The 13,954-nt window shown below is 33.5% G+C and overlaps 2 protein-coding genes across 5 annotated transcripts; one reads left to right on the plus strand and one right to left on the minus strand.

The window, feature by feature from the left end:
• Window positions 1-228: 228 nt before the first annotated feature.
• On the plus strand, window positions 229-2,059 carry LOC25481001 (nuclear transcription factor Y subunit B-1). Its single transcript, XM_013586516.3, has 2 exons — window positions 229-715; window positions 1,836-2,059. Exons 1-2 carry the CDS (start codon window positions 313-315, stop codon window positions 2,057-2,059), a joined length of 627 nt encoding a protein of 208 aa, XP_013441970.2. The 5' UTR covers window positions 229-312.
• A 1,557-nt stretch (window positions 2,060-3,616) lies between these two features.
• Window positions 3,617-13,954, minus strand: LOC25481000 (sucrose nonfermenting 4-like protein). 4 transcript variants are annotated; one of them, XM_024774293.2, is made up of 13 exons: window positions 13,866-13,954; window positions 13,265-13,586; window positions 12,927-13,014; window positions 11,306-11,485; window positions 10,306-10,443; window positions 10,133-10,192; window positions 9,779-9,868; window positions 8,854-8,988; window positions 7,652-7,796; window positions 7,410-7,583; window positions 7,051-7,114; window positions 5,096-5,165; window positions 3,617-4,202 (listed from the first exon to the last, which is right to left on the minus strand). In XM_024774293.2, the coding sequence occupies exons 2-13, from the start codon at window positions 13,372-13,374 to the stop codon at window positions 3,996-3,998; spliced, it is 1,461 nt and encodes a 486-aa protein (XP_024630061.1). In that variant the 5' UTR covers window positions 13,375-13,586; window positions 13,866-13,954; the 3' UTR covers window positions 3,617-3,995. The 4 variants fall into 4 exon arrangements, 3 of the variants coding, with proteins under 3 accessions (XP_024630061.1, XP_024630060.1, XP_024630062.1); XM_024774292.2 differs by lacking the exon at window positions 13,866-13,954 and having other exon boundaries at window positions 13,265-13,838; XM_024774294.2 differs by lacking the exon at window positions 13,866-13,954 and having other exon boundaries at window positions 10,306-10,440; window positions 13,265-13,836.

The following is a 13,954-nucleotide window of genomic DNA, read 5'->3' on the forward strand; positions in this document are numbered from 1 at the left end:
TAATCAATCAATACTTCAAAAGTTTAATATGTCAAAGTAATAATCAAAAATTAAATACTCAAAAAATATTGTCTATATACAATGAAATTTTTTGACTCATACATATTTTTCTTTTTTGAATTTTTATCTCTAATTTTACTCTTTTTTTATTAGAATATTATAAACAAAATGGTACGAGACATTACTATTAATTTAACTTGCCTAGCTAGTTGCCCAACACGCACATTTGTCTATATATACAATGGAATTAGATCTAACCTTCATTATCATTCTCTAGTTAAAGGGAAGTTTTTGTTCATAGAATATACAAAAATGGTTGATAACTTTGGAGGTAGTTCGTCTAATGACAATGGCGGTATCAAGGAACAAGACAGGTTGCTTCCAATAGCCAATGTTGGTCGGATAATGAAGCAGATTTTGCCTCAGAATGCGAAAGTATCGAAGGAAGCAAAGGAAACAATGCAAGAATGTGTGTCCGAGTTCATAAGCTTCGTGACGAGTGAAGCATCGGAGAAATGCAGGAAGGAAAGGAGAAAGACTGTAAATGGTGATGATATTTGTTGGGCTTTAGCAACACTTGGTTTTGATGATTATGCTGAGCCAATGAGAAGGTACTTGCATAGGTATAGAGAGTTAGAAGTTGATAAAATTAATACTAATAATCAAGAAATTAGAGGTGGAAATAGTCCTCAAGAGATAAATGAAATTTATAGAGGTGTTAGGCTGTAACAAAGTGTTGAATGTAATAATGTTTTTGTCAATTGTGTCAAGAACAAGATCAATTAGTTGTTTTTGTTTTTCTTCTTATTTTTAAATTTATGTATTTTTGGTTGATCTCTTGAATTTGAGAATATTTAATTACTGGCCATGTACTTTTGTAGAATTCAGTGTTTAATGTTCAATCTTCCATTTAGACCTATTCATTATCTGGATCACCTTCAAATAAAATAAAAATATTACATATAATATCGCTATGTACATTGTAAATATTATTGCATGTTTACGAGATAATTCATGAATATTTTCATTCATCCATTGAAAAAGATGTGATCATTAGTTACATCATTAGCTTGATGAGTTTCATAGGGAGACTTTTAGGAATTTGCAAACACTTCATTTTTGCTTGGAATGCCTTCGATTTGGAATACATTTATGTGTGTCGTGTTGTGTTTTAGAAATGAAGTTATTAAGAAGCATGGGACCAACTTATGGCATGATAATAGTTTTATGGCTAAATCTAATTAATTTCTCTTATTGCTTATTCTATCATTCGTGTAGACGATATAGTGTTTATCCACAAAATAGCTCATGGAAAGTGCCTCTTTTTTCTTGTGTTTTAGGTTTTGTAATTCCATTTTATTGGGATTGGAACATCCTTTGTAATTCACTTTATTTTAGGGCCTGTTTTGATTTGCTTATTTGAGTTTGGGAAATGCTAATAAGATGTCTAAAGAGAAAATTTTATCTTGTGAATCATTTGATGCATTTAACATGTTGGGAGTTTAAAAAGTAATTTTTTTTACATAAAATTTGTAAATCATTTCCATTTTTTAATCTTTAACAAATATCACTTGTTAGCAAGACCCTTTGAGTTTATCTTTTAGTATAAACACTTTGAAAGTGTTTGTGATAGTTTATTATGGTAACAATTTATTTTTATTATAAGCTCTTCGAGATAGAATAATTAACTCAAATGTCAATCGGTCACCACGTGGAACGGGATCATGGCAGTAATGTCACTTTGCCACTTACAATACTACATCGCGTATTTAAGTCATCTGCAAAGGATTCTACCCGCCGCTCAATAGGAATTGTGTTTCAAAGTGTCTCATAAGGCTCATCCGTCTTACGAGGTCCACCAACGACACGTCCCTCTGGGGGCCAAGGCCCTCTACTACTGGTCGGCAAGCGAACGACGAGCACACACATCGCTTCTAACCCGTATTCTGACTTAGATGCGTTCAGTCATAATCCAACGTACGGTATTTTCACGCTACTGGCTTTTCAACCAAGCGCGATGACCAATTATGTGAATCAACGGTTGCTCTCGTACTACTAAACATAAAATGACTAGATATATCTACTACGATAACGACGTGTCAATCACTCTGTCTCTTAGATATATTTGATGCAAAGACAAATTATAAGCTTTTAAAACCATCTATGATTTTTGTCAAAAAAACCTTCTATGATTAATTTAGTTGACTCATTTTTTACGTAAAAAAAATAAGGGTTAAATATGTTTTTGGTCCCTGTAAATATACCAACTTTTTATTTTAGTCCCTCTAAAATTTTCCTTCAACTTTTAATCCCTATAAAATTTTCAATCACTGCTTTTGGTCCCTATTTCTAAGTTAATTCTTGTATTTTTTTAATGAAATTGTGCAGAAATGTGTACAATATTGTAAAAAAAAAAATCCCAAAAAAAAATTAAATATGAATTTTTAAGCGTAAAAAATATAAAAATTCATTTTAAATTCATGTTTTGTTAAAAAATTCTAAATTTTTTTGGGAGAGATTCTTATAATATTATGAATTTTTGTGCAAAATTGTATTCAAAAATATGAGTTTACTTTAATTGAGGGATCAAAAGTGAAGAAGGAAAATGTTTTAGAGATTAAAAGCTGAATTTTTTTTAAGAGGGACTAAAACGAATAGTTAACATATCTATAGATACCAAAAACATATTTAACTCAAAAAAATATGGTAGTGTAACGACCCTAACAGGTTGAGAAAGATCATGATATTGCTATTTATCTTGGATATCAACAATTTCAAATTGCAACAAGTCACAAGCAACTGGCAATATATAAATAATTTGCGCGCCTGCAACTCATTCATTGAGAAAAATAAAACAGCTATTGTAAAATAAAACCTAAATTTGTTTAGAATATAAATGGACCGAAATCAAAAGAAGTCAAAAAAATTAGAGAAATGATATTTGTGCAACTACTTTTTAACAACTTTTTAAAACAACTCTCTCTTATACTCACATGTGTTTTTATTATCTCTCTCATTCTTTCTCGAGAAAAATAGTTGTCACCAAAATTGTCTAATATTAGTTGTAAAAATATCAAAAATTAATACAGAGCCATTAAATGAGGTAAGGAGAGTGGAGACACCTTAAAAATCATCAGCTAAAACCTGAGACACCTCAATAAGTGGCTACTAATTCATATTGGCTAACACATTAGCATATCTATTGGCTAAAACCATTTCTAATATTTCACCAACAAGTTCTTCGTATGTTTCCTTCAAAAAAAAAAAAAGTTCTTCGTATAATCAAACCAAAAAAAAAAAAACTTAATATATTACTATTTTTTCTCCAATTCTAAATGTCCACCACTCCACTTTTTCTCTTTTATTATAACATCATTTAAATTAACACTTCAAAGTCACCATTTCATCACCAGCATTGGCGCACAGACAAAAATAATCCTTTGTCATAATGAATCCAAGTATCCAACTAATATTTGTTAAGTCAAATGAATAAGAGTAACAATTGAACACCTATATATTCTGTTCACAATACTTGTATCCAATATCATATATACTTAGAATTTCCAAATATAACAATTGAACAAAGATTATCAATCAACATATATAAAACAAAGAGTATCTAAATCTAGATGTTAATTTTTTTACTCAAATTTTGTATCTTCACAACATGTAATGATTACAGATTTTGTGCTCCCCCACCCACCTTTCTGGTATCTGTATCAGGGGCACAATACATTTGAAGGTAATACAAAAATACAAATGGGAAGATTTAAGGCAACCAAATACTCTGAATTTACAAGCCTCTTTCTCTATAGCCTAAAATCTTAAACTGAGGCACCAAAGCAAGAGGCCAATCTAAATGTATTACAATAAAATGAGATAAAATCACAACATAAATAACATTGACATCTGTTTTGAAGTGATGGTGGCCTAAATTAAGTATTTGCTTTAGTACTGCACATACCATTTTACTCCTTCATTACCAGTCCAAACAACTAACTGAGAAAGAACTTGAATATGTCACTCAATGAGACAATGCCTTCTAAACGCTTACTACCAGCTTCCACGATGACAATCCGCCTCACACCTGGATTTGCCAAACGCTCAATCACTTTATGCAGTGAATCAGAACGCAAACACATCTGACATCTTTGGCTTCTCGGCTCGTAGGGACTACACACGTCCTGGCCCAGCTGCAAAGCCTGAACAATAAAGCAAACAATGGCCTCAATATAAATAGATAAATTATGCAACTTTAACTTAGACTACAGACTGACAATGACACTAATATTATATTGAAGATCGAAATGAAATCTTCCTTATTTATTTATGTAATAAAAAGCCTCAAGTAACATCAATCAAAGTCAACAAAGGTGAAGATGTTGTCCTGGCTAATCCTCTCAACGAGTAACTCATGGTGGTAAGGATCTATTACAAACATCCATAAGATATGACATCGCTGAAAGTTCACAAAGCTACAGCAGGAAAATACAGGACAACGAGGAAATAAACTCTTCATTTGTAAATATGCATACATCTTTTCATAATGTACAAAGTCAAAGGTACGCATTAACTTTCAAATTTCAATATGAAAAGGAACAACAGTTCAACTAAGCATCAATAACTAACATATTGGAAGAAAAAAAGAGTTAAGGTAATTGTTAATATTAGCATTTATTATTCATCAATGTTTGTTTAGTGCCGTCAAGACATCAACCACTAGATTTATGAAACAACCAATAATGAAGCAAACGAAAAATATGTTCTAATATCATATCATTAACATACAAGACTGAATTAATTCAAGAATAAAGGAAATTGTATACTTCAACATCATCCAAGACACAAAATTAAAGCATCACTATTCTTGTTTAACCTATGCTGTATGATGTGAAATAAACATGATTTAACAAAAGAAAAATTATTAAGGAATACTGAACAAATCTATTAATTATCAATATCATCCTACAGTGTTCCCTAGCTCAGCAAGCAAACTGGTTAACTAATAAGGAAAGGATGAAATCAGGACATACTTGTATTTTAATTTTCAAAAGACAGAAGTTTATTGGTATGCAAAAATGGAATACAAACTTACCTGTTGAACAGTCATTTCATCAAGATTGATATGTGTATATGCCCTGTCCTTTGCCAAAGCCATTATATCACTATAATTAAAGGGTGGAGAGTGAAAGTGAGAAGCTTTTATAAGCCATTCCAAAGAAAGAAATGCTAGCAGGACAATGTAATTCTAGACACAATATAGTATATTAGGTCTAATACATCCTTGCAAAACTGCCTTGTAATGTGAGGAGTGTTACTCATAAACTCTTTTTAGGTCTTATCTCTTTTCATTATCGGATTTGGGTTCCTCCAAATAAACCCTCTCATGCCCAGAGCGACTGGACTTAGTGTGCAGATAATATGCATATTAGAATTTTGGTTTTACCATGTTGAAGTTATAGGTTTTAGATAAAAAGAGGAGAGTAGTAACAAGAGCTTGAATATTATTGATAATAGTTTGATGCTAACTTGATACAAAAGAAAGACGCTAATCCCTATTTATCGAATACATAGACTCGACCCTAAATAAATGAGAAAATCAAGAAACAAATCATAATAGAAACAACTAATATAAAATTGATCCTAAAAGACTATAATTGATCCTAAGAAATAAATTAAGATACCTAATACTTTCTTATATTATAAAAACCCCTTGTGCTAAAGCTTACTAAGCTTGTTACAAATATACCTTTGAAAGAGAAAATATAACAAGTGACATAATCAGACCCAAAAAGATCTCTTGAATAATCTAATGAAGAACGCCCGAACAATCGGTAAAAGATGTCACAACTTCAAACCAAACCAATGAGAAATGCGCAATCACTTCAGTGCTCACTCTGACAACTGAAACTTTAATTAGAAGTGTCAACACTTCTAAAAAAACTCAACAGTATTGAGCTAGCATTAATTTTGGCAGCTGAAACTCTAATTTGAATCGATTATGGGGGCACAACTTCATTCTAAACAAAATATGCATTTGTTTCTGACCAAAGATAGCAAATGCTTGAGGCACACAAACAAAAAAGAAGTGAAAACTGACCAAAGATGTTCACAAACAGTGGTAGATGCAAATATTACACAAGAACACAAACAATGAACAAAACACAAGATGGCGGGCCACCAAAAAAACAAATAGGGCAGTAGATAAGTAAGACCCAAAATACAAACAGCATAAAAGCAGAAAGAAGAATGGTCGGCTAGAACAATAATGAAGTCACCTTCGTCAACTGTGGCTTATATAGTGGTGACTGGTCTTCATGCGCCGGCAAGAGTTGTTTGATGTAATGGTGTGTGTGGGAGTGCATGTCTCAAATGTTGGATAAAAAACTTTGGGTTTTGTAGATTGGCATATTATGATCCTGATGGTAGTGGTTATGCCGGAAAAGGTTGTTGGGGAAAAAAATTGATGATGGCAGTTGGTGGTCAGCAATAGCAACAGTGGCAAAAAGGGATAGGCAGAACACTTCTATGATTATATGGCTAAAGAAACTCTAGAGAAAACAGTTTGAAATAAAGAATGAGGGTTCAACAAAGGATTCCAAATACAAGTATACAACTATAAGAATGGTCAAAAAAATTCAGGAACACGCTAGCGGAATGGTGACAGAACAGGTCAAGGAGGATCGAATCAGACTCTAAATAGTAAATACCATATTTAAATTATGTGTATTTTAGATAAAAAGAGGAGAGAAATAATAAGAGCTTGATTATAATTGATAATGGCTTAGTGTTAACTCGATAAAAAAGACTAAACACTAATCCTTATTTATAGGGATGCGTAGACTCAATCCTAGATAAATAGAAAAATCAGGAAACAAAACATAATGATAATTATAAAGTAATAGAAAAATTAATCCCAAGAGATAGTCTAAGACTCTAAGATTATAAATTAATCCTAAGAAATAAACTAACATACTCTAATATATAAGGTTTTCTTATAAGAAAGTATAACAATGATAAGGATAAAAAACATAACAAAACAAAACTAACCTCCGACAATATATATCCAGTAGTGAGTCATTATCATCAACAATTGGTATTGAACTTGCTTGGGCTGCAAAAGCAAAGGGCCATAAGTAATGTAAGCATAGTTACGTTCAAGTTCAATGGAAAGAATTTCTTTTATATTTTGAGGCTTGAAGCTGAAAATGATATCCCCCATAAAATTCATATTCTCATTTGATCGCTAATCATAAATCACACATTAACATTCTTCTCAAAGTGGGGGATAATGCCCTCGTCATTAGCCTAATACCTCAGAAGTATAATGGGATACCAATTTCTTCATTCTTTCTCTTTCGCATTTCTTTTTGATACACTATGTTCAAGGTCAGACAAAAAGTTCACACCTTGAACTAATAAATTTAGGGCTGAAGCAAGAGATGAGCTTGGTCTCAGCACTGCTAGAGGCCGCCGATTTGATTCCCCGATTTTGGGCACCCATGTGCCCACAGGTATTGCACAGATTGGAAGTTGTAGTATAGGCAATGAACTAGAGCAATGCCTAAAATACCTACAAATGCCTGAAAATAAATTTGGTAAGAATAAAGCTTACTTAATAACATTATCAAGAAAACTACCATGAGATTACATTTGAGTATTCCTGAAAGTGAAGCAAGATGCAATAACTGTGGAGAAGAACCATCTTCAGAAGATGAATGGATAATAGGAATTGTTGAAACCTCCTTTTGCAAGACCTTCATGGCGATATCTTTCAAATTATCATATGGCCCTGCCTGCATCGTAAAAGAATATTCAAAAAGAGGGCCAAACATAGTAAGTGAGCTAACAGTATAGTTGGTGAAATAAAGAAGGAACTTTAATTAAAGTATAAAACAAGGTAGCATAGACCCAAAATCATTTCACTCAAGCAGCCTTAAATTAAATTCATTTAATCAATTTATGATTGAGCGCATGCACATTTATACAAGCCAGGGCCAAGACAGGTTTTCAGGAAGATTACTAAAGCAGCTATGTCTAGAACATTAGCATTCGAGATCCTCTGTCATTTGACACAATCTCCTTTTAGTTTGCAATGTTATATGATTTGACTGTCAATATAAACTTGGTATTCAAAACAGGCTGAACTTTACAAAAGAACCCAAAAATAAACAATAAACAAGAGGTAAAATATATTATGGAAAAGTAACAGTATACACACATCTCAGTTTCTTCTCAGCCCAAAATGACTGCACATGAAAATGGATGGGCATTAAATGGTGTCCTGAACTGGGCCAATGCCCAATCCTCCAGGTTAGGTGGTTGAAATGGAGGATGGCCTCAGGTATTTTATGTGATACAAAAGTATCACTCAAGCTAAATGTGGATAGAAATATGGTATATGATATAACATTATGGCATAATTTGATCCATGTAGCCAACCCCACTTAGTGGGATAAGGCTTGGCTGTTATTGTTATTGCACGTATTTGTATTGTATCGCACCCACACTACGTATTCGAGCTTCATAGGTTACCAAAATATATTATTCAGATAAAGTGGACAATAATTTTAAAAAGGCCTAAAATGATCCTCTCCACAGCCATGCACGGTTGCTTTCTACTATTGACACACAATAGGCTAGATCTATGGTCTCCAGTATAAGTTTCTTTCAAAAATAGACTGCTAATATTCAGAGATAGGAAAAGAAATTTAAAATATTCAGAGTATACTTAATTCAGGCTGCTCATTATACACTATGAAACACAAGCACCTTCATATATGTTTTAGATACCATAATCTGCTAGTAAAAAACATGAACGTTGTGACATACTAAAGCATACAAAACACTTACATGGATAAGATGTCTAGAAAATGCAGTTCCATGTCCATTGATCTGTCTATTGAGATATGGTTTTCCTTCTTTCCAAGCCGATATGGTATGTGTTTCAAGCTCCTCTTCTGTCAGATTAGATCCACGGTTCCCCAACTGAAAATAAGGCAATGACAATTGACAAGTTTCAACAACGAAATATGAACATTACTGGTCGAAATGTAAACGATTGAAAGAATATCTGCTTATGTTGTACAAAGGAGCTATCGGTACATATTGCACAAATCCTCAACATCAATAACACTTTGTTAGAGATATGCTAGGGTCACACACTCCTTATTATAACACACTCTTAACCATTGCCCAACTTGGTTACCAGTTCTGCAGGTTAGCCTTTTTCTGTTAGATGGGTGTGGAAGCTACCACCTCCATCAGATTTAATTTGTTAAAGAGATTAAACATTTCAAACGTTTAACTGTCTCAATTATATCTTGAGTTGCAGATATTAGTGTTAAACCTGTGGCACCATGGCTTAATGGAATTTGCAGATGGTCTTTTGAACGGAAGAAGACCATATTATACGGAATGCCAAGGAATGGGAAAGTCGAAACAGAGGGTGACACCAAATGTAGGAAGACGGTTCATGGCCTAATAAATTAATAATCAATTAAAAGTGAATAAATAAAATAAACATCGGTAATCGAGCAATGAGTTGAAAAAATGGATGATGTTGCCCAATGCTTGAGTGTGTTTGAGAGTGTGACTCTAGTACTTCTCTACTTTGTTAACACGTTTCTTTCTTCTGAACAAACAACAGAAGAAAAGAAATCCATACTAACCATCAGGAGAAGAGTTTTGCTTATTCAGTAACATACCGATACAAAGAAATGGTGATCTTGAACTTAAGATCTTCTACTAATATTAAAATGAAATATATAACACATACCTCCCTTAAAATTAAAACAAAATCCAAAGCACTAAGAACACCAACAAATTGCCCCTTGCAAATGTCCCAGAGAGGAGCCATGTATATTCCCTGTAAATTATTATGATCAGAAAATTTGCATGAGCAAATCGCTAATCAGCAATGTATGAAAATGCAATAACACTAAAACTGAAAAACTATAACATGATTAAAGAAGGAAAAAGAACTGAAAATAATTGTCAAAGAAAGTTTCCAAAATAAACTAGTCAAATTCCAGAAAATAATTCAAAAAGCATTACCTTGTTATCAGGGTAAAGACAAGTAATCATACAAGTTTTAGCACAATTTTTCAATATCTTTTAATGATATACGTACCTGCTCATGTAGTATATGAAATGCTTGTTTCACTGGTAAATCAACATCCAATGCAACAACCTGCAACCAGGAGTCACTAAATTAAGGACTAGTGTGAAGGTGTACATTTGATGACAACAAGTCAGCAACTCATGAATTCAAAAACTTAATGGTCAATGGTAAAACATCCAAACCTTGCCTGACTCAGGAAGTAATTCATAAGCTGTGTGCATAGACAGAAACGCAGAAATACGCTGACGAGAGATTTGTACATCAGTATCTGATATTCTTGGAAGCACCTCGTTCAATGTACCGTCTGTCACCCGGACCTGCTTTATTATCAAGCGCCGTTATTATACTTGATGCAGGAACAATCAATTTTCAAATGTAAATACAATAGCTCACCAAAAAAATGCAAATACAATAGCTCACCAAAAAAAATGCAAATACATGCCAACTTAAGGCATGAGAGTTTAGTAGAAATAAAAAGCGCAACAGGCCAACAAAACATTGTAAGTCACCAGAGCAACAACAAGCAAGCAAGCAAATATTTTCCCACTAGTCAAATGAGGACACCTCATGAATCAAGTTTGGAGATACAATACTTACCTATAAACCTCTCATAATGGTTTGATATAAAATTTTCTTTGGTATTCCTCTGTCTCTTATATTGGATTACCTTCTATCTGATCAACCCCCCATCCCCAAATGTAAACTACCTACACCCTTACCATCTATTTTGCAATGACGGCTACCCCAACTTTCTTTCTAACGACTATATTCCTTACCCTATCTAAGGCAGTATTATTATATGGCAGCCATGGCAGAATGGCATGGTGAATTTCTTTACAATCGCCATAGGCAATTTATGAAGGGATGCCTGCCATTGTGACGCCATAGGCCGCACTGGCGTTTATATGATGGATTTTTAGCCTTCCTCCGTATTCCACAATCCCCATTAACAAGAATGATCTAAGACAAATAAGACAATCAGGAAGGAATTATATATTAAAGTTGGTTCTATATAGAAGACTCAACATACCTACATAGATCAATATAACTGGATTCAAAGGTCTCAACAAATAGCAACATTTTTAAAAAGATCATTCAGGAGTACGACATAGTCAAAAAACATAACAGATATAAAAGCCATTTCAAAAATAACAATGTTGTCGAGGCATGACTAACTCTTACCATGCGGCGAAAAGTCTCATTATCCACATCCATGTTATTTCCTGAAGCAATGTCTGAAGTTATAACAGGTATGTAGTTAGGATCAGTTGCCAATAAGACAGTGTTGACTATCCCATATTGTCCATGTACATAAGGTTGATGCTCATCGTGCCGCCATTCTCCATCAACAAAAAACTTGTACTGCAGTGAAAAAATTACAAAATAAGCATCCAGCTGTCAAGAATAAAAAATTCTCAAAAAGCATTTTTTTTATCATTTTCACCGGTGCATATCATAATCAGAAACTTGAAATCTCAAACAAGAGCAGTTTTACTGCTCAAACTTAGATAACACGCATTAAGAAGACAAAATAACACTTCTTAGGAACATAGATGGACAAAATGAATATGGCATCACCAAAATAATCCAAAATACAACTATGGTGGCTACTGCCTATGAAACCGCAAATGAATACCCTGAAACAGTTATTGTTGAAATCTTAGTTGCTGACTTTTCTGGTCAGTTTGGTGGGATAATTACCTTACTGCAATTAAAATAGATTCAGATGGGAATCAGGAACTAGGAAACTAAACATCTGTAATTCAACATATTTTGTCAATAGCAGGGCAATCGCCGCCGGCTGCAACGAATTTTTCAGGCTGCCCGCGTCCAGCAGATGCAGCATTTGTGATCAAATAGCACTGTTGCGTCAGCAATTAGCGGAAGGGTTTGAAATGTCCCATTTAATCCTTTTTTATATACATTCATTGTTTTTAAGGGTTTTTTAGCCATTTGATTTTATTAGTATAAGAGTGACCCTACATTTTCTTCCCACTCCCATTCACGAAGAAACTCTCAAACCTCTTGTTCTACACGCAAAGCCCACCACCACTTCCCCTTTTCTTGGTTCTCAGCGACAACCTAGCAACGGCTGCATTTTCTGTTTCCAACGACAAAGACTGTTCTTTCCAACAAAGGTTACGGCAGCAATATCAAAGACTGAGGATTGCAAATGAAACATTCGCTGTCATTTTGATTACTTTTAGATCTTTAATTAGTAATTGGGTTGTGATTTTCAATGTTGGTGACAAATAACAATAGTTTCCTAAATATTATTAACTATGATTATAGATTACTCCTTTTATTTTGTGCATTTTGCTATTTGTTGAGTATGTATGTGTGTGTAAATATATATTGTATACTGTTTCTTAAAATTTTAATCTTTGCAATAGTGGCTATCCGCTGTACTGTTTCAGTGGTTTTGGGGTCCTGCACTCACGTTGTTATATCAACATACCTCGACCCATTGCACTTCTATATCAACCACACTTCACATAAAACCATAAATTTATATTTTTATCAATTTACACTAATACTCCTATAAAGCGCAACTGATGCTATTATCCTCCAAAAGGATTGTTTTTTTCTAGTAGAACATATCTCTCAATAGTTTGCCAATGAAAATTGTATAATCCACAAAACCAGGCAGACACATATATGATGTGAAAGACCACAAAACTAAATTTCTACAGTTCCAAATCATCATCCAAAACTAAAACAAAATACCAATCCTTTTCGGCAAGACTACAACACCCAAGATGTATACCCTGGTAAATCATCATCAACATTATCATAAACTGACCTGATGGTAACCAGGGGGCAATCTGTAAATAACTTGAAACACTGTTGGGCAACCTTCCACCGGAGACATTGGCAAAAGCTCAGACCACCTTTCAACGAAAATTTATAGTTTTAATTAGAGGCAGATAGAGATAAACAAAAGTAAACTAGAGCATTCTAGTGCAAGAGATTAAGTGCACAATAGGATTCACGTGAAGATGTTTTTGGTACAATCAAAGTATGTCACCGTGATTTTCGCAAAAGCTACACTTTGTAGCTTCAACAAAATCACGTATGGTATGTCCTCAAACTCACGGTGACTCCAAACATGCACTAGGATATTGATGTCAAAATACGCACCGTGTGAAAGAACCGCTGAGAAAAACACTACTTCCACCATAAGGCCAAACAAACCGCATGGGAATCAGCACAGTCCCCACTACACTACCCACATCCCTTACATGATCCATGATCTGACTAAAAATTCCACCTCCAATTCAATATGCTACTACACTCACAATACCTTCCAATCACCACACTTCATCACAGTATTTCATCTTGTTCACTTTGCAGAGTGCAAATTCAAGTGAATGCCGCATCAATTCAATGCACTATGAAGCCCAAAACACAAGTAATAACAGCAAAAAGAAGAAGAAATAATCCATCCCAAATAAAAATTTCACTGAGAAAAAAAATAACAGAAATGAAAAAAGCTCAGATTTTGATGCTTGATTCGAATTAAAAATCATAAATAGAAACTACCCATTTTTCACAGCAACAAAATCAAAGAAAAAAATGAACTGGATATTAAAATAACTCATAATAAATTTGCATGCACAAAACCCTAACCTTAAATTGAAAAGAAGAAAAAATGAAAAAATTCAACATGTAAAACCATGAATTTGAAAATAGAATCTGGGAAAACCAAAGCCAACAAAAGAAAAACAGAAAAAATTGAAACCTTTTTGGAAATTCAGAAGCAAAAAGTTGAAGGAAAACGAGAGAGATTTTTCCCTGAAAGGAATAAACAGAAAATAAAATAAGGAACAG

This window comes from Medicago truncatula, chromosome 2 (genome assembly GCF_003473485.1).
Source record: "Medicago truncatula cultivar Jemalong A17 chromosome 2, MtrunA17r5.0-ANR, whole genome shotgun sequence".
In the NCBI taxonomy this organism is placed as follows: Eukaryota; Viridiplantae; Streptophyta; class Magnoliopsida; order Fabales; family Fabaceae; genus Medicago; species Medicago truncatula.